The sequence below is a fragment of the Phyllostomus hastatus genome, unplaced genomic scaffold (genome assembly GCF_019186645.2).
Source record: "Phyllostomus hastatus isolate PE091 unplaced genomic scaffold, TTU_PhHast_1.1 phas_contig_86, whole genome shotgun sequence".
NCBI classification, from domain to species: domain Eukaryota; kingdom Metazoa; phylum Chordata; class Mammalia; order Chiroptera; family Phyllostomidae; genus Phyllostomus; species Phyllostomus hastatus.
This window is the reverse complement of record NW_025333977.1, coordinates 47,804,072-47,825,884: the sequence shown is the minus strand read 5'-3', so window position 1 is coordinate 47,825,884 and position 21,813 is coordinate 47,804,072. Positions and strand designations below refer to the sequence as shown.

General features: G+C 38.5%; 1 protein-coding gene across 1 annotated transcript; it reads right to left on the bottom strand.

Annotated features, from left to right (window-relative positions):
• Nucleotides 1-251: 251 nt before the first annotated feature.
• LOC123827485 (U6 snRNA-associated Sm-like protein LSm5) lies at nt 252-440 on the bottom strand. Its single transcript, XM_045851969.1, has one exon. It carries the CDS (start codon nt 438-440, stop codon nt 252-254), a length of 189 nt encoding a protein of 62 aa, XP_045707925.1.
• Between the last annotated feature and the right edge of the window lie 21,373 nt (nt 441-21,813).

Genomic DNA, 21,813 nt, shown 5'->3' with positions numbered 1-21,813 from the left:
TGCATATATGTACCACTTATTTTTTAACCAAAAGATCTTTATGCTACTCTTCAAAGAACAAACTGTTCTCTTCTTTCCAAGATAAACATGGTTAACTCACAAAAATGGCATTTATAATGTCTCTTTAAAGCATTTTCCTTTAACAGGAAACTTAGTTTCACAGAATCCAGACATTGAAAGATTTTTTTTAAATTATATTTTGTTGTCATTATAAGACAAAACAGAATCTAGCATAAATCAAGAGAGTCTATTCATATTTCAGGTCCTTCTTCTCCAGGAACCAGCACCATTACAGTAGTCCCATTTAGCAAAACCCGGTCTAATTTAGTAACCCTTCTTCCTCCTGGTATGACTTCAAACTCAGTGACATCTTCCAGTGATGTATTGACAAAGTCATCAAATCCCAGAAGCTTGCTAACAATTTCCTTATCACTCTTCATCATGATGTGAGGTCTTGATCTTATACACTTGTGCACAAGCTGTAGAGGCAGCAGCAGCTGCAACAGGTTACCAAGTACTGTAGCATTTGCTACTATGGTGACACTGGAGATGTACCACTTCTTCTTTATCCATTTGTCTATTAATGGACAGTTAGGTTGCTTCTGTATCTTGGCTATTGTAAATAATGCTGCAGTGAATATATAAATGCATATGTCTTTTCAAATTAGTGTTTTGGGTTTCTTTGGAAAGAGACCCAGAAGTGGAATTGCTTGGTCTTTCTTGGTCTCTTGTTATACAGACTTTGTTTTAAAGTCTACTTTGCCTGGTACAAGTATTGCTACCCCAGCTTTTTTGTTTGTTTTTATTTTAATTAAATGTCTTCCAACTCCTTTATTTTCAGTCTGTGTGTGTCTTTCAATCCAAAGTGAAACTCTTGTAGGCAGCATATGTATGGGTCTCATTTTTCTATCCACTCAGCCACCCTATATCATTTTATTGAAGTATTTCTTTCATTTGCATTTAAAGTAATTGTTGATAAATATGTAGTTATTGCTATTTTTATATGTTTTTATCTTTTTCTCTTCTTCTTAAAAAACACCCTTTAACATTTTTTTTGTAATACTAGTTTGAGGGTGATGAAAACTGTTAACTTTTCTTAACTTCTTTAACTTTTTCTTTTCAGGGAAGCTCTTTATCTCTCCTTTGATTCTAAATGATAGTTTTGCTGGGTAGAGTAATCTTGGTTGTAGGTCTTTGTTTTTCATCACTTTGAATATTTCATGCCAGTCCATTCTGTTGAGAAATCAGCTGGAAGTTTTGTAGGAGCTTCCATGGAGGTCACTAACTGCTTTTCTTTTGCTGCTTTTAAGATTCTCTCTTTGTCTTTACCCTTTGGCATTTTAATTATGATGCACCTTGGTGTGAACCTCTCTGGGTTCATCATTTTTGGGACTCTGTGCTTCTATGCTTGTGTGTTTATTTCCTTTGCCAGGTTAAGGAAGTTTGCTATCATTATTTCTTTAAATAGTCTTTCAAGACTTTCATTCTTTGCTCTCTCTCTTCTTCTGGTACCTCAGTGCTGTGAATATTGTTATGCTTAATGTTGTCCCAGAGGCCCCTTAAACTATCATCATATTTTTACATTCTTTTTTTCTTTTTGCTATTCTGAGTGGGTGTTTTCTGCTTTTTTATCTTCCAAATTGCTGTTTTAATCCTCTGTTCCATCTACTTTACTATTGATTTCCTGTAATGTATTCATTTCAGTTATTGTATTCTTCATTTCTCATTGGTTCTTTTCTATGTTTTCTCTCTCCATTTTTATCTTTTTATTGAAGTTCTTGCTAGACCACTGAGCATCCTTATAACCAGTGTTTTGAACTCTGATTCTGATAGGTTGCTTGTTTCCATTTTGTTTAGATTTTTTTCCCTGGAGATTTCTTCTGTCCTTTCATTTTGGACATGTTTCTTTGTCTCCTCATTTTGCTTGCCTCCCTGTGTTTGTTTCTATGTATTAGGTAGAGATGCTACATCTCCTGGTCTTGGTAGTATGGCCTTATGTAGTAGAATGTCCAATAGGGTTCAGTGGCACAGTGTTTCTACTGAAACACTGGTCACTTGAGCTGGTCACTCCAGGTGTGTCCCTTGTGTGGGTTGTGTGTGCCCTTTTGTTGTAGTTGAACTTTGATTGTTTCGGGCATGTCAGTGGGAGGGATGAACCTCAGGCTAACTGGTTGTGAGAACTGTCTGTGACTATAGTGGAGGATCTATTGTATAAGGCCTGATCCTGTAAAGCGTGATTTGCTTTAGTGGGGCTCTTGTGCCTGCCAAATTTGACCTTTGGGTGTACCATTTATGAAATGATTGGGTTGGGCTTCTGTGTGGTCTGAAGCTGGCCTCTGGGTATGTTGGTTCTGGAACCTTTGGGAGGGGCTCTGGTGCATGCCAAAACCAGTCACTGCCTGTGCTCTGCTCACGGCTACTTGGCATGAGCTACAAAGCAACCTGCAAATGGCTGCTGCTTATGCTGGGCTTGTAGGTGCCTGAGAAAGGCTAAGCTGCAAACCAAGGATAGCTACTGCTAGTTCTTGGCTTGGGGTTGCTTAACAAGAGGTACAGGGTACTCTTGAAGCAAGATGAAGCTTGTTTGTGGTTTGTAAACCTTTGAGAGATTTTAAGAAATTTCATAGCAAGAACCAAGACAGGCCATTTATATAGAAAAGCTACTGCAAGTGGCTAGGATGGGCTGGTAATTTGGGTTGGGTGAGATCTCAGAGAATCACCAGGGCAGGTTGAACAGTATTACCTGGTTTGATGGAGACTCAGATATGTTGCCTTCAGGGGGAGGGCTCAGCAAAGGAATAGTGCCTTCTGCCAGCATTTCTGTCTGGGAGAAAGCTGCCCACCCCCCAGACACCCTGGCTTTCACTCCAGTGCCAATGAATTCAGTTCCTCCCTATATACCCCTGGTACCCTTCGAGTTGCTGCTCCAGTACTGGAGCTCAGAGTGAATCTGTAAGTAAGGCCATCTGGGCCCTTTGAGAGGAATGTCTGTGACTCCTGTGGCCCTATGCTTCACTCAGCCACAATCTCTGTTGGTTTTCACAGCTAAAAGTTACGGGGATTCCACTTCCTGGTACTGGAACCCTGGTCTGGGGGCCCGATATAAAGCTAGGACCCCTCATTTCTCAGGGTTGCCTCTGCAGCAAAGGTATCCTTCTTGATTTTAATCACCACCTATGGGTATGGACTAACCTGTTCTTAGTCCACTCCTCCTACCAGTCTTAATGCAGCTGCCTCTTTATATCCTTAGTTATAGGTCTTTCGTTCAGCTCCGCTTCAAGCAGTTCTGAATGATGGTTGTTCTGTAGTTTAGTTGTAATTTTGATGTGGTCATGAAAGGAGGCAAGCACAGAAATTATCTACTCCACCATCGTGACCAAAAGCCTCCCCATTTTAGCCATTTTTAAATGTATAGTTCAAAGGCATTAAATACATTCTTACTGTTGTGCAACTATCATCATAACAATTTCAGGCCTTTTTCCAGCTGAAACTTTGTACCCATTAAACACTAACTCTTAATTTCCACCTTCTCTCTTCCCACCCCACCCCAGTAATCACTATTCTACTTTCTGTCTCTATGCTTTTGACTACTATCAGTACCTCATATAACTGCAGTCACATAGTATTTGCCCTCTTGTGACAGGCTAATTTCACTTAGCATAATGTCTTCAAATATTCATCCATGTTGCAGCATGTGTCAGAATTTCCTTACTTTTTAAGGTGCTCATGATTTTTATAGCAGCTAAAACAACTGACCTTAGTAAGAATGTTTAGTTAAAATTGAAGTACTTTCTTCAAGTGAATGACAGTGGGCAGTTGAGGGTCTTTGCTCAATAATCTGTCCCTGTGAGAACAATGCCCACCTTGTCAGGGCTGGGAAGTCCCCTGATGCTTGCTCCATTCTTGCCAAGGTGCTCTCTCTGCTCAGATCCTCCCCCACTGCCTCCCGGCAGGGCTCCACTAAACTTCAGTAGTAATGGCCCCTCCTTTGTTAATCTCCATCTCCCCACTCCCTACCCCAGGCTGTCCATCCTGAAGTGTTCAGCCTGGTCCTGCTACTCTGTTCTTTAGTCTCTAATCTATTGTTGATGAATAAATGTCTTGGTCTCTTTGGCTGTTGATATTCAAAGTCAACTTCATGTCTGTTTTTGATGATGAGTTTAAACTCTCCATTCAGAATCTCATTTCCTGTCTAGGTAACTTTGTGTCCTTTCATCTTTATGGCAAATGAAAGAGCCAGGGAGTAATAGAGAATGATACTGACAGTAATGAAGGTGGAAATGGGAAGTCAGCAAGAAAAGACCCAGGTTTAATACATGTCTTCAAATGTAATCCTCTACAGTCATTTCCTGTAGCTGAGCTTTTGGTAAGGTGGAAGGGAGGTAATTCTTCTTCACCAATATGGAATGCAGTTCTGTATTGATAATTAAGGACTGGAATTAGTTTACAATCCAGTTATATGAATTCTGATGCAGAATGGGAAAATCCCAACACAGGTTATCTCTGCATGAGAATAGCCAAAAAAGTAGTAAGAGGCAGAGCCAAGATTTCTCTCCACAAATAATTTGTTATGTTCTATGCCATTCAATATGACTGGCATCATTTTAGATAGGAAAGATTTTTAAATGGTTGTTACAAAACACTTACCATAGTTAAAAAAACAACAGCAATATCAATTCAACGAAGTATTCATAGATAATTTATTTTGTGCAAAGTCACTCCTAGCGTCAAGTCAATATTTCAAACTGCAAATTGAACTTTATTAGGAAGTCATGAAATCAGTTTAGAAAGTCAATATTTAATTTTTTAAATAAAATAGAAAACATTGGAGTATATCACAATTACTAAGAATGAGTATTGTTTTTTAGAAATTTGAGTTTAGTAAGGTATATGTGTGGTGTGTATTTTATGGTGCACTTTTTTGTTGAGTACAATGTACTTCCTAGGGTCCCTGTGAGGGAGAAAACGTTTGAGAAAATTGTCCTAGTTAACTGAATGAATTGATTGCCATATAGGCCTGGTTTCTGCCCTATGCAAGTGTAATGTTGAATGTCTATCTAAAATGAGTTTGATTTTGGAGTGGTTGACAATAAATGAATAGCAGGACTTGTTTTACATTTTCACACATTCATTTGAATAGGAATTTATTGTTCTTTTTTCTTTTTTTTCCTGTTTGGATTAGTTTTATTAGAAGATTTGACTCAGATTGTGATTATTTGTTTGGTCAATATACCTTTCAGAAATAGGATAGAATTATTTCTGTAATGAACAATAGATGCAGTCTGGTCATTGTATATTCAACTTTTAAAATTTACTTATAATTTACATAGAAGAAAAATATATGTACAATCAACATCTAATATTGTCTGGTGACCACAACAATGTACATACACATATGCATATCTATAAATTGTGTTTCTTATTTTGAAAGATTTTCATTCATTTTATAAAGACTTTAGAACTCCATATTATTATTTTGTGAATTTTAAAATACATATACAATTTCAAAGACTTTAGTTAAATCTATAATAAATATTTATTTAACAATTATTGTATACTGTGGCCCTGGCCTATGTGGCCCAGTTGGTTGAATCATTGTCCATAGCTGAAAAGTTGCATGTTGGATTCCTGGTCAGGGCACACACCTAGGTTGCAGGTCTGATCCCTGGCCTGGGCATATATGGCCCCCAGTCTGGGTGTGTTTGGGAGGCAACCAGTTGAGGTTTCTCTCTCACATAGATGTTTGTCTCTCTCCCTTCTTCTCTCTCTAAAAGAAATGGGGGGAAATGTCCTTAGATGGAGATAAAAAAAATATATATATAATGAAACAGTTGTGTTTCAGGCTCAAAGACCCGGGGAAGATGAAAGATAAAAGAGAAGGGTAATCAACTCTCTTTCTACTTATTTGGGGAGTTGCCCTTGTAACACAAAAGTAAGGAGGTGAATAAGAGATGATGAATAGGGAGGTGCTGAGTATAGAGTGAATCGGTAGATAGATTTAGGATTTAAAATTAGAGTATTAGGACTTAAATTTACATTAGACTTAATGTTTTGGTGTTTTTAAATTCTGTCTCAGCAGCCTATCCGAGTAAAGAACCAACAGTGGGGAAAAAATCTATTTGCACCCTTAGAAGTAATTTTTAAAGAAATGGCTTCCCACACCAGAATGTGAGCTCCAGGAGCACAGCCACTGTGTCTGCATCTAATTTAGCATAAAAACTGGCAGAGGGTAAACGTTCCATAAATAACTGTAGACTAACTGAGGAGAGCAAATCAAATACAAAAGCTGCATTTTTGTTAATTTTATTTACTTTTCAAATTTAGAATTAAAAAATTTTTATTTTGAAATAATATTTGATTTACAAAAGTAGCAAAAATAGTACAAGGAATTTCCATACATGTTTCATCCATACCCCATAAATGCTATCATATGTAACAAAAGCACTATCATCAAAACTCAAGAATTTTTTTAAAGATTTTTAAAATACATTTTATTGATTATACTATTACAGTTGTCCCATTTTCCCCATTTTATTCCCCTCTGCCCTGAACACCCCCTCCCACCCACATTCCCCCCTCCCTTAGTTCATGTCCATGGGTCGTACATGTAAGTTCTTTGGCGTCTACATTTCCTACACTATCCTTAACCTCCCCGTGTCTATTTTCTATCTACCATTTATGCTACTTATTCTCTGTACTTTTCTCCCCTCTCTCCTCCTCCCACTTCCCTATTGATAACCTTCCATCTAATCTCCATTTCTGTGATTCTGTTCCTGTTCCAGCTGTTGGCTTAGTTTGTTTTTGTTTTTGTTTTTGTTTTCGGTATGGTTGTTAAAAGCTGTGAATTTGTTGTCATTTTACTGTTCATAGTTTTGATCTTTTTTTTAGATAAGTCCCTTTAACATTTCATATAACAGGGGCTTGGTGATGATGAACTCCTTTACATTTATCTTATCTGGGAAGCACTTTACCTGCCCTTCCATTCTAAATTATAGTTTTGCTGGATAGAGTAATCTTGGATGTAGGTCCTTGCCTTTCATGACTTGGAATACTTCTTCTCAACCCCTTCTTGCCTGTAAGGTTTCTTTTGAGAAATAAACTGGTAGTCTTATGGGAACTCCTTTGTAGGTAACTCTCTCCTTCACTCTTGCTGCTTTTAAGATTCTCTCCTTATCTTTGATCTTGGGTAATGTAATTATGATGTGCCTTGGTGTGCTCCTCCTTGGGTCCAAGTTCTTTGGGACTCTCTGAGCTTCCTGGACTTTCTGGAAGTCTATTTCCTTTGCCAGATTGGGGAAGTTCTCCTTTATTATGTTTTCAAATAAGTTTTCAATTTCTTGCTCTTCCTCTTCTCCTTCTGGTACCCCTATGATTCAGATGTTGGAATGTTTAAAGATGTCCTAGAGGTTCCTAAGCCTCTCCTCATTTTTTTTTTTGAATTCTTGTTTCTTCATTCTGTTCTGGTTGAATGTTTCTTTCTTTCTTTTCTAAACCATTGATTTGAGTCCCAGTTTCCTTCCTGTTACTGTTGGTTCCTATAGATTTTTCTTTATTTCACATAATGCAACCCTCATTGCTGCCTGGGTCTTTTTATATGCTGCTGAATGCCCAGTGAGCCCCTGGAGCATCCTGATAACCAGTGTTTTGAACTATGCATCTGAGAAGTTGGCTATCTCTCCATTGCTTAGTTGTATTATTTCTGGAGCTTTGAACTGTTCTTTCATTTGGGCCATTTTTTTTGTCTTGGTGTACCTGTTACATAGTAAAGGGCGGAGCCTTAGGTGTGCATCAGGTCGGGGCAACCCACATTGCTGAGTTGTGATGCTGTATGTAGCAGAGGGTTTCAAGAGGGAACAGTTCGGCTTGCTCCACTCTCTGATGGTTTTCAGTTACTTCCCCAACTACCCATAATCAAAGTGGGCCCTTCTGATGCTGATTCCCAGGTGAGTGGGTTTGGGTATGTTCTAGGACCCTGTTGGTCTCTCCAGTGATTTCTCCTGTGAGGCTGGGAGTTCTTCTGCCACCTCAGTCCACACAGGTGTTCCCAGTCAGAGGCTTTGAGGCTTTATTTCCCTGCACTTAAACCCTGGGTTGTGTGGTCTGTCTCACTCCCCAGTTGTTTCTCCTGGTCTATCCACACGCAAATGTGGAACTTCCCAGTCTGCAAACCACTGCCTTGACTGCCATAGTCCTCCAGCTGCAGCATGAGCTCAGGACCTCGAGTCCTCTCCACCCAGCTGCCCATCTCTGCCCCTCCTTCTGATCTGGATGAATAGTTCTTCTTTAACTCCTTGGTTGTGGTACTTCCATGCAGTTCAATTTTCTGTCAGTCCTGGTTGTTTTTTGTTTTTAAATTGGTTGTTGTCCTTTTGTTTGTGCAAGGAGGCAGAGTGTGTCCACCTATGCCTCCATCTTGGCTGGAAGTAGTAAAAATTAAGAAATTAACATTACAAATGAGCCATACCTTCAGGTAATGCTATTATCTAATTTACCAATCTTATCCAAACTTTACCAATTTACCTACTAATGTTTCTTTTCTGGCCCAGGATCTAACCCACCATCACATGACACATTTAGTTGCTCAGCATTTTCTTGTCTTTTTTGACCGGGACACTTTGAAGAATGCTAGCCAGTTATTCCTCAGAATGTTGCTCAGTTGGGATTCATCTGATGTTTCCTCATAATTAAATTCATGTTATGCATTGTTGGTAAGAACATCATGGTAGCTATGTTGTATCCTTCTGAACGCATCATACAGGGAGTTACGTGATGTAAATTTGTCCAATCCTGGGTGGTAATGTCTTTGATCATGTGCCGAAGGTAGAGAACAGCTACTTTTAGGAATTTTATGTTTCTTCTTCAGAAAAAAATGATTTAAGGACGTTTTTAAACTTTTAAATACATTGTAATAGAAAACACATACATGCTAATAAGTAATGAGTGGTAAAAATGATTGAAAGGGAGAAGTGGATCTAGAAAGTCAAATAAAACCAAGAGTAAAAATAGCAGTATTCAGTAAACTTGTATATTCTAGGAAATGGTAGGATAATGAGAAAGAAAAAAGTAGCTCCTGATATCCAGAAAGGATTTGATGTTCACGGCTAGACATCAACATTATTGCAAGCTGGGCTGATGATCATAGTGTCATTTTATTCTCCTGTGGTACAGAAACAATCTTATAGAATATCTGTATCAAATGGTCACTGTTGGACCATGATCAAATGAGACAAAACAATGTCACTGTGCCACACAAAATACCACATGTTCTTCTCCCATACTGAATGGGTGACAGTGATTTCTTCACCAATGACAGTTTTAACCTCCCTCTAGTCTATCATCCCTACAGAAAAGACCTATTGAGATATTTAATCATTGAATTGCCTCCCCTTTCTTCCAAATTACCTAAACAAAACCCAATTCTTTCTGACCTTGATGATCCATGATTCTCCTATAGAGTGTCTTTCCTCTCACTCCAACCCTTAAAAAAACTCTGCTTGTTCAACTATGGGTGTTTTTGATAATCTATGCCTGGAGAACATTGATAAAAGCAAAACCAATAATAGTCTATTAGTGCTATGTTTTACATTGGACAATAAAGGATGCCATCAGAAATGTATCTTTCCATACTTTAGAGAGTGCATATGTGTATTCATTTGTGGAGTGGGGAGGGCAGTAGTAGAAAACTTCTTAATTTATGGAGGTTTACTGTAAATATCTTTCAGGCTGAAAATTAGTAGTTACTAACAATTGAGTTCCCAGAGCATTTTTAATCATGTTAATGTATTTTAGTTGTGTTTTTTAAAGTACTTGTCATTTGGAGAGAGAGATTGAAATCCATCCAGAGGAGAGGGGAATGTGGATGGAAAAAAGACTAGACATGAATTGATAATAATTAAACCTGGGTTATGAGAATATCAAAGTTTATTATAGAATTTTCTTTACCTTTAAATGTTTTTCATAGCAAAAAGTAGGATTACAAAGATTACAAAGATTCTTGGAATCCAATAGCTTATCTATGTTTCCAGTTTGGGTTGTATCTAAATATGTTGGGAATCAGGGTATTGGAATTCAGTGGAGGATTTCAGAGGTATGTGTGGGTGTGGAGGTGAGGCAAAACAGATCTCTGAAAGATGCTGTCCAAGAGGTCAGAGAGTTCAGCGAGATTTTAGACCCAATGACTATAACGGTAACACATACCAGATAAAGTTCAGGGATAACCAGGTATGAATCAACTGGGGAGGAATTTGACATTCAGGAACACAGCATGAGGGTCTGGAATGTTAAGTAGGAGTTGAAACCTAGAAATATTTCTTTAGTAGAGCCCTGTGTGCCTGAGGTCACATCTCCTGCTGTGGAGGGGTTCTTAAAGGTTGCTTTGTGGTACTGCTTGAGCCACAGAGTCCAGTAATTTCACTTTTTTTAAGTTGGATGTCAAGATTTCTAAGGTCTGACAAAAATCAAACAATGTTTTGGAAAGTAAATTTCTAAAACTTCTCTTTATCTTAATGGGGTTGACCTTCTTTTATCCTTAAATAGTTCTTCTTTCATCCTTAAATAGAAAAGAAGAAACTATTCATTTATTCAAATACTATTGAGAACCTAGTATATACTAGGAACAGACCTGTTCTCTAGATAATGGGTGCTTGACTATACAGAGCTTAGGATCTAGTAAGAAAGATAGAAAGTAATACAACAATCTCATAAATATAAAGTTAAAAATTAAGGTGAGTGGGCTTTGAAGTACAAATATCTATTAAAGCATGTGACTTATTTTAGTTGGAAAAATTAATTAACTAGAATTCATTGGAAGCCACATTTATTAGGAAAATGGGATATATGTTAGCATCAGGAGATGGAAGGTAAAGCAGATTGTTGGTCTGACTGATCAGAAGCTTTGGCTTTTACTCTGAAGATAAACAATGAATTGCAAAGTGACATGCTCCCATGGAGGATGAAATCTGTGGGTAAAAGAGTTCCAAGGTGATGAAGCCACCTTAGCCAACAGGAAAATATTATGACCTGATGCACTCACTGAATTTGCTCTTTATTGTAGAATTATTTTCAGTGGTAAGAACTGAGAAACCTAAGACATGTGGTACGTGGTACTTATTACATACTTGGATAAAAAACTGTCAGCTTAGAAAAAATCATACAAGTTAATATCTTGTGTTTATATGTACCTGGAATTCATTTATTGTGTCCATTGTAGCAGCTTGTCTCCCAAGATGTCCACTATCAACAATTTCTTCCCTTTGTGTGCATATTGCTTACTCCACCATTGCTAGGTGGAGTCCCTCTTCTTCCTTGAATCTGGCATGGTCTTCAGTTGTTTTGTCATCGGAATAAGGCAGAAGACACTCTAGGCTATTCTAGATTCCGGCTTTAAACTCATTGGTAAATCCTGCTTCCTTTATCTCAGAGCCTTAGGACACCGTGTTAAGAAATGGAGACTGTTCTACTGGAGATAAATGGCATTCAGAGGAGCACCAAGACACCAGATAATTCAGTGAAGAAGCTCTTTGAGATGCCTAGCTCACACAAGTCTTAAGATGACTCCATTGCTGACTTACTGCCATTACCTGAGAACAAACCAACTAGGCTAATAAGTTTGTGATACATTGTGACTTTAAGACACTATGTTTTGGGGTGATTTGGGCAATAGATAACCAGACGTCGTATTTGACTCCCAGTATTTCAATTATACTCCACAAATAATTCTTGAGCTAAATTTGAGTTGAGCTGTCTTTTTAAGATTTATTTCATTTTATTTTTTATTAATTTTTAGAGAGAGGAAGAGAGAGAGAGAAACATTGATTTGTTGTTCCACTTATTTATGCATTCACTGATTGCTTCTTGTATGTGCCCTGATGGGAGAGCAAGCCTGCAACTTTGGTGTATTGTGATGAACTACCCAGACAGGCCTTTGCACTGTCTTTTGTAGAACATACTAAATCTTTCCAAAATTTCCTGTGGCTTTTAGAAGGATGGGATGAGTTGTCTTGCATGTTCCTATTGGGCATGTGTGTGAAATGACAGTGATCAAGGGACTAATGTTTACTGAAGTTTTATTATGAGCCAGGGACAGTACAATGCACTTGACATATGCTATCACCCTTGATTCTCAAAACATTCAAAGAAGGTGATATAATTGTTCCCATTTTACAGATGAGAAAGCTGAGTCCACAAAGTTGCTGAATAGCAGAGCTCAGTCAATGCATCTGTTTCATTTTAATATTAGTTAACTTGTTTGGAATATGTACCTCTATCTGGTGGAAATTCCACAGAGGTCAGCTATGGGAGTTACTGAAATGTTCTTATGATACAATGGCAGATTTTTAGGAATTGTCCCTCTGAGTCTGACTTGATTCTCTGATGTTCACTTTCCTTTGTGTGAGTGTGAGGAACAAGATATTAGATATCTTTATTTAAAGATATTTAAGGATGGGTGGTATGATAATAGTTATATTAGAACATTAGAAATCACTCATGCTTACTGGGTTAATAGCCAGGTACTGGCTCCTCTTTGCTATTCACAGACACGCTCCTTGGTATTCTGTATCAACTAGATGACAGCTTTAGGAGACTCCAGCAACTATCAGAAAGCTAGAATATTCCCAGATCTTGGAAGAGGCCAAGAGAAACAGTCTTGTGGAATAGAGAGGGGAGGAGGCCAGCAGAGAAGTGATCGGCCACATTCCTTCAGACCTCTAATCTGTCAGGATGCTACATTCCCTGAACACCACTCCCAAATCTCCCAGATACAGTGGTTAAAACCCTCTACTTCCCTTAGGGTTTGGGGTGGGGTAGAGGCATTCCAGGTGAAAAGTTCTGGTTCCATCAATCTGCCTATTAGTTTTAGATACTAAGGGCTCAGCCTTGCAATGCTGTGGCTTGACTTCTGAGACCTCAGCATTCTTTAATACAGCACTGGCTCTGTGATCCTACTCTGGGGCTTGTAGAAGGGATGTGTATTGGATAGATTTAGGACATTCCTCAGATATCTTATCTCCTTCCTCCCTGGGCAAGTTTTTCCTTTCTGAAAGCCTAGTCTTCTGTTTCCTGCATTCAGATGTCTTTTTTCTTTCTCTCTCCACAATTAGGTTCAGGAGTAAAAAACCACACACACACATACACAGAAAGACTGTCCCATCCTGTGGAGTTGGGAATCTTCTTGGGGAAACATATTGAAAAAAGGAATTCAATATTTATTGACTGAATTAAGTAACTTTACGTTGCCCATCTGGAAAGAGAAATAAAATTATCATCAAAAATGCTTAAAACAGCACTGTAGACAGAGAAGCTAGTACTGAGAATTGAGTGTGTCCTAAGTATTATACCAAGCATGTTTGTTTAACCCTCACAAAAATTCTGTGAGGTGTGTTTTAATTTCCATTTCACAAATTAAGAAACTGAGGATCAAGGTATTAAATAATTTCTAAGTAGTCTTTGGTAGTTCTTTAAATTTTTAAATCTATTATATTGTTGCTGTATATTTTGGTTTTCCATTTCTTCTTGGGCCAGTTTTGGTTACTTGTATTTACTGGAAACCTGTTCATTTCCTACAGATTTTTAAAATTTGGTACCATAGACCTATACCTTGTTCTTGCTTCAGGATTTATTATTTTAATTTTGCAAATCAATTTAACTGAGGTATAATTTGTATATGTTAAATTTGCCCATAGAACTATTTTATGTATATAGTTCAATGAGTTATGACAAAGGTATACACCATGTGTCTGTATCGTTTCAATCAAGACCATTCCATCACCTCAGAACTTTTCTTTGCTCTGTGGTGGATAGCACCACCACAGAGGAGCTGACTGAGTCAACTCCCACTTCCTGGTCTTGGGCAACTACTGGTCTCCTGTCTGTCACTACAAAAATGTGTTATCTTTTCTAGACTCATCTAAATGGAATCGTACTGTATGTTATCTTTTGTTTGCAGTTTGTTTTGATGAGTTTGCTTTGAAAAATTTTAAAGGACAAAGTCACCATCCTCAAGGCTGGAAGACTTTTCTAGGCTATTAACCTGGTTACCAGGTTTTTTTGTGGCCTAGCTATATAGCCCTGGGGGCAGCTTTCTGAACTACTAGAGTATGAAGCAGAAGGTCTGAGTCTAAAACAAGCTGGAGGTTGCCTTTGGGCTGCAAATCCAGCCAGAGGTCAATTCTTACAGGCCTTTCCCTGACTCTGTTGCTCACACACAAGCTTCTATCAGGTGAATTGCTTCTGTGTCACAGTTTACTGAGATAAAATAGCAGTATTGGGCTTGAGGGTCTGAAGCTTGATTAAATTACTGTGTCTAGAATCATCAGTTTTGAGACTGAGCAAGTGAGTACACATTTTTCTTGTTTAGTCATCAGTAAACCACAGGGTGTTTTGATGTTTTACAAAATGATTTTACACGTCTTAGTCATCTTTCACAAAAATATCATTAGAAAAAAAATATGGAAGAGAAAGAAAAGGAGGAAGGGAGAGGAAAAAAAGGTGTCTGTAAGGAGCCACGAGAGTTCCATGAGTCACAGAATAAGTCAGAACTGAAGGGGAGAGCAGACTGTGACCTGGAGGTTTTAGTCTCCTCAGCAGGAATAATACTGCACTTGTCTTCCTGAAGCCTGATAGCACCACCACAGAGGAGGTGATTGAGAGATTCAGCTATTCAAGTCTGGAGCTTCTTTCAACTGAAAAGGTGGGGAAGTTTGGAAGCCCTTTCATTTTCTATGTCCCATTTCTGAAGCTTGGCATCAGTGGTTGTATTGCTTTAAATCAGAGATTTCAACTGGTGTGCTGCAAGAATTTTTGAACATGAAATATCTGACTATTTAGTCAGGGGCACTGACTTCTTCTTCCTAGATTGTCAAATAAAAAAAAATGACCAATAGTCAATACAACAACAGCCGTCTGGTGTAAATGAATCAAAATTATACTTATTTTTTTATCAGATCAGCAAAAAATATATTTTTGGTGTGCTGCAGAATTTTAGTGATTAGTTTATGTGTGTCATGAGATGAAAATGGTTGAAAATCACTGCTTTGACAACAAACAACAAATGTTGGAGAGGTTGTGGTGAAAAGGGAACCCTAGTGCACTGTTGGAGGGAAAGCAGACTGGTGCAATCATTATGGAAAACAGTATGGAATTTCCTCAGAAAACTAAAAATGGAACTGCCTTTTGACCCAGCAATTCCACTGCTAGGATTATATCCTAGGAACCCTGAAACACCAATTGAAAAGAACCTATGCACCCCAATGTTCACAGCAGCACAATTTATAATAGCCAAATGCCGGAAGCAACCTAAGTGCCCATCACTAAATGAGTGGATCAAAAAACTATGGTACATTTACACGATGGAATTCTATGCAGCAGAAAGAAAGAAGGAGCACTTACCATTTGTGACAGCAGGGATACTGGAGAACATTATGCTAAGTAAAGTAAGCCAGGAGGTGAAAGACAAATACCATATGATCTCACCTTTAACAGGAACCTAATCAACAAAATGAACAAGCAAGCAAAGCATAGCCCCAAGACACTGAAATTGAGAACAGGCTGATAGTGACCAGAGGGGAGAGGGAAGGGAATAATGGGGGAAAAGGGTGAAGGCTTTACAGGAACAATTATAAAGGACACATGGATAATAACAAGGGAAGATGGAAACAGGAGGGAGGTGGGAAGGGCTGGGGTGGTGGGGAGGCATGGGGGGAAAAGGCAGAAAACTGTACTTAAACAATAAATAAATACATAAATAAATAAATAATCACTTCTTTGAGCAACCATTGAATCAAATACTAATTTTAGTCTCCATTTTTTGAGGGGGAACCTAACTGTCTCTGCCTGTTTTACCTTTTAGAATCCTCCACCTATCCCTGGGCTTCCTCCAACAACTCCCTGCTGTGGCTTCTGTCCCCTTAATAATACCTGGTTAGTATCTATTGCATGGCACTTAGCCTTTCAGGTGGCAGAGTTATTTATATATTTCAAATAGTTATTTGAATATAATAGTATCACAATTTTCTGTCATTCCAAATAATATTAATCAGGATTTATTTTGTTTTTAATAAGTCTTAATTATTGTTCTAAGTGCTTATTGTGAATTATATCACTTAGTTACCATAACAACACTATGAAGTAGATACTATTATTCCCTTTGTACAACTGAGGAAACATAGGCATAGAAACTTGCCAAACAAAAGACCTGAATAGATACTTCTCAAAAGAGGACATACAGATGGCCAGTAGACATATGAAAAGATGCTCAACATCACTGATCTTCAGAGAAATGTACATTAAAACCACAATGAGAGATCACCTCACAACTGCCATAATGGCTATCATTAATAAATCAATAAATAACCCTGGCTGGTATAGCTCAGTGGATTGAGCACAGGTCTGTGAACCAAAGGGTTACCAGTTTGATTCCCTGTCTAGGACACATGCCTGGGTTGCAGGCCAGGTCCCCAGAAGGGGGTGTGTGAGATGCACCCACACATTGGTTTCTCTCCCATTAATGTTTCTCTTCCTTTCTTTCTCCTTCCCTTCCCCTCTCCGTAAAAATAAATAAATAAAATCTTTAAAAAATAAATAAATCAACAAACAAGTGCTGGCAAAGATGTGTAGAAAAGGCAACCTTTTTGTGCTGTTGGTGGGAATGCAGACTGGTGCAACCACTGTGGAAAGCAGTATGGAAATGACTCAAAAATTAAAAATGTATCTGCCTTTTGACCCAGCAATCTCACTTCTGGGAATATATCCAAAGGAATCCAAAACACTAATTTAAAAGAAATAAGCACTCCTATGTTCATTGCAGCTTTATTTACAATCACCAAGATATGGAAGCAGCCCAAGTGTTCATCAGTAGATGAGTGCATAAAACAACTATGGGACATATACACTATGGAATGCTACTTGGTCATAAAAAAGAAGAAAATTTTACCCTTTGCAACAGCATGTATGGGCCTGGAGAACATGCTAAGTGAAATAAGCCAGTCAGAGAAAGACAAATACCATATTATTTTACTCATATGTGGAATATAATGATCAAACTGAACTAACAAACAAAATAGAGACAGAATCATAGAGAGCAGGATGACAACTACTGGGGGAGAAAGTTTGGGGGGAGGAAGTTAGGATGTGGAGGAATTGAGCAAAAAGGAAAAAGGACTCATTGATATGACCAATAGTGTGGTGATTACAGGGAGGAGGGAAGTATAAGGGGATTAAATAGTAATGGAAAATACAATAATTTTTTTTTAAACTAGAAACTTGCCCAAGGTTACATTTTTAGGAGGTGGTAGGCTGGGATTCCAGCTCTGGAAGTCTGATTCCAGAATCTTTAGTCTACTGTAATATCTTGCCTTCCCAATACAAAGTGAGGCCCCGGGTCATGACCTCTGAATTAAATGAATATCTGTGGGATGGAATTAAAAAAAATTTGTGGAAAAGAATGAAAGCCATTGATAACCACTGTGTATCCATCTGATAGTGACTGGGGCATGATTTCAGAAAAATATCTGCAAATGAGACCTGTGGGCAGATGACTAAACATGAGAAGAGCCAAGTACAGGGGAAAGACTCTGACTTTAGAGTCTGAAATTGACTTGAAGTCCCACCCATACAGGACTCTTAGCAACTTAGAATCCTCAGATGAGGAATTTAGCTGCTTGAACCTCAGTTTTGGAGGAATAATATTTATACCTGTTTCAAAAGGTGGTTGTGAAGATAACTAAGGTAATATAGGAATGTGTGTTTTATCAACTATAAATTATTATAAATATTTGCTTTAGTTTAAAATAAAATTATAGCATATATATACTGTATATATAATATAGTATATCTAGAGTGTGTGTGTGGCATTTACTAGAAAAAATGCAACTGGAAAAACACATTGTCCTCCTATTTGAAAATATAATTTCAATTCCAAGTATGGTAACTTCATGAGTCTTCAGCAGGTTTTACATTTTGTATATCAGCTCTCTGGCACAGTTTCCAAATTAGGCACAGTGGGGCCATCTGAAGAGAATGAGGTGAAAGTATTTTTTTAACTCCTCTTTAAGACTCAATATTTTAATTTTCATTTATTTAATCACAGTCATGTTTAAGCAAAACTATGCTCATCTATTGTAGAAAAGACCCACTGCCTGCTTGCCCTGTAACTATGAGAAAGGTACCTTCAAAATACTTCGTTTGGCCATGGACTCAAGTAGGACAGTTTCCCTTCTTAGTAAGGAATGAAGAGTAGAAAAGCCATAACTTTTAAACAGTGACTTCATCTCTATCCAAAAAATTAGAACCAAAATGACATTTTCTCTACAATAAACAAAATGTTTTATTTGTTTTCTCCACCACGAAAGTGATCATTTCAGGAATGGTGAGGTGTTCAAGGAAAATATTTTAGAACTGCCATTAAGCAAAAATACTTATTCATGGCCTGAGGTGGGCAATCACTACATGCCTGAAGAAGTTAAGAGCATATGCAGTCCCACAGTCAGGAAGAACATACAGTATAATAATAGGTTAATAAGGAATGTTATGAGATGAACAAAATGTAACCTGTGTGTGGCAGGGTATCTCTCTTTTCTAGTGTTAGGGTAGTGATATTCCCTAACTTATCAAGGTGGGAAGCAATCTACTGTTTGGTTTTGTGATCTCTCATGCTTGAAGGTTTACACTGGCCACTCCCAGGATTCATATTCATTCTCTCTCTCTCTTTCTCTCTCTCTCTCCCTCCTTCCCTTCCCCTCCTTTCCTCTTGCTAATAACCAAATGTGATTTCACACAAAAGAGCAGATACGCACTAGAGTATTTGAAGTCTTTCTCCATCAAGGCTTGAAATTAATGATGAGGGTCACACAAGTCTTCTGATCATCCTCCGGCAGGGCACACACATTAGAATGTATACACAGTGAAGTCTCAGCACTTACTAAAGGGAATTCTACCTGTGGTGGACTGGAAGCCCTTAAACTGATGTTTGCCTCAATTGTAGTGATCAGCCAAAGGATGCAGTCAAGGCCAATACAGTCCCTGTACCTGAGAAAGACCTATGAAGAAGAGTGCAAATGATCTTGAACAAAAACACGAACTGCTTTGTTTTTATGAACCTCCTATTCTTTTTTGTTATAGGAGATTCAGGTGATTTTCAAGGTAGAATCTGAATATAAGCAACTCTTATCTAAAGTTATAATTAGAAATCAATCTGACCCTCTCCATCTAAATCCCCATCCATCCTTATGATATCCCCCCACCCCATGCCCTACCCTATTCCACTGTATCAAAGTTCCTTATTAAAAGGGCAGGTAAATGTCTGAAGGGTATTTCAGAAAAGGAAAAATAAACATTAAAATGCTTTCACACTAGAGATCTGTTGTGCTTTGTAACAAACGAGCCCTCTTGGGGTTCTTCACACTTTTTTGACAGATGGGTGTCCTAGGAGTCTTTCTGTTCTTTCACACGTTTTTTTCTCTTCAGGTTTCTTCCTCAAGCCCACATACAGTTCTTCTCCTCTTCAAGTCTCTCATTCTTTTTTTGTTTTTACTGTCAATAAATGTAATTTTAATTTATGCTTGTTGATTAAACTTACATATTTTATTTATTTTTTTCATTTAATTTTAATTGTTGTTCAAATATAATTTTCTATCTTTTACTCCCATCCCAGCCCACCCACCCAGCCCTCCCCACCTCCCTCCCATTTCCACCCACCCTTAGTTTTTGTCCATGTGTCCTTTATACTCGTTCCTGTAAACCCTTCCGCTTTTCCCCTGAAATTCCCTCCTCTCTTACCTCTGGACACTGTCAGACTGTTCTCTATTTCAGTGTCTTTGGTTATATTTTGCTTGTTTCTTTGTTTTGTTGATTAGGTTCCTGTTAAAGGTGAGATCATATGGTATTTGTCTTTCACCACCTGGCTTATTTCGCTTAGCATAATGCTTTCCAGTTCCATAACAAAAAGAAAAATAAAATACCTAGGAATAAATCTAACCAAGGAGGTAAAAGACCTATATGCAGAAAACTACACAACACTGAAGAAAGAAATCAAGGAAGAGACAAATGGAAACATATACCATGTTCATGGATCAGAAGAATTAACATCATCAAAATGTCCATACTACCTAAAGCAATTTACAGATTCAATGCAATACCTATTCAAGTACCAATGGCATATTTCACAGACATAGAACAAACACTTCAAAAATTCATATGGAACCATAAATGACCCCAAATAGCTGCTGTAATTTTGAGAAAGAAGAGCAAAGTAGGAGGGATCACAATACCTGATACTAAACTGTATTACAAGGCCACTGTAATCAAAACAGCCTGGTACTAGCATAAAAACAGGCACATGGACCAATGGAACAGAACAGAGAGCCCAGAAATAAATTCAAGTCTCTACGGTCAATTAATATTTGACAAAGGGGTCAGCAACATAAAACGGAGTAACAAGTCTCTCATTCTTATGATGCAACTTTGTTCCTCATAGAACCCTACTGTGCCCCACCCCTCCATCCTCCCAATAATGCCTCAACATTTCTCTAAATGTCTGTTGCTCGTCTCCAAAGGATATGGCCTCAGTGCCATAAATGAGGATGAATGCTGGCCCTCTCATTCCATTTCAGACTTTCTTCCAGTCAGAATGTGTCCCTACTGTGCAAAGCAATACCTCTCTATGAAGGTATTTAGTTGTCTCAGTGCCATGGGTTTAACCTGGTCCTTCAGGACCTATAGGCACCCCTTTCCTCACCAATAAATGAGGCAAAGCCATGTCCCAGGAGAAGTGACAGGAGCTTTCAGTGGTCATTTTCTTTGCCACCCTTTCTCACTGATGCCGGCTCCCATATGCCGCCTTCAGTTAGATTGCTTTGATTCTGAGTCCCTTAATAGAATTGATGTTTGTGTGTGTGCATGCACACATGTGCTCTCAAAGTGAAACCCATATAGTTCATAGAGAAACTCTGATCCAGTTTGGTACCCCTGGGACCAGTCTCTAGGAGTAACTGGTGAGACTCTGCCTGACCCACCAGAGTTTAAGGGGATTCTGAGTGCCTCTTTGGGACATCACATAGATAATTTCTGCTCCCTCTTCCATGGTTGATGCCAGACTTTCTCTCTCCACCCCCTAAAATGTCTTACCCACCAGCCACATAAGCACCATCTTTTCTCAGCCTTCCTCAGACTAAAGGACCAGTTTGAATGAAATCTTTTTTGGATAATGGTCTGAATGCTTTTCCCATTCTAGAGCACCAGCCCTCCCATTGCCCTTCTCTACCTCAGTGTTGGGGTCCCACTAGTCCTACCCTCCTTGCAACTACAGGCAGCGTCTCTCTCCCAGGATCTTATGACCAGAAAAGGAGGGCCCCTGCCATACCAGGGTTAATGAGGAGGCCACTCATGCCTGGGAGTTTCCCTCTGTGATGACAGGGGAATCTACATGCCTGGAGGAGGCATGTTCCACCACCTGTTAGTCTACCACCTGTCGGGTCACTGCCACTCGGTCTTGCTCTGTGGGCCTGGCGGGGCAATTAAGGGCTCCCTATCAGTTTCCTGTAACCTTTGTTCCATTCTTAACATTTACAACAGGCTTTCTTTTTTTCAACTCAGATAATAACTTATTTGTAAGCAAAGTTCTTTGTGAAAAAGAGCTTGTGATGACAGTGAAGTAAGAACTCAAACCACTGGCAACCAATTTTAAAAGAGAGTTAAAATGTAACGATGTTTTCTACCTGTGTTTAAAATTTGAAGTTCTGGCAGCAGCTCCAGTCCCACCCGTGATGTGGATAAACAATCCCTACTCTTGTGTGGCCAACGGTTTTTGGATAGTGTGTT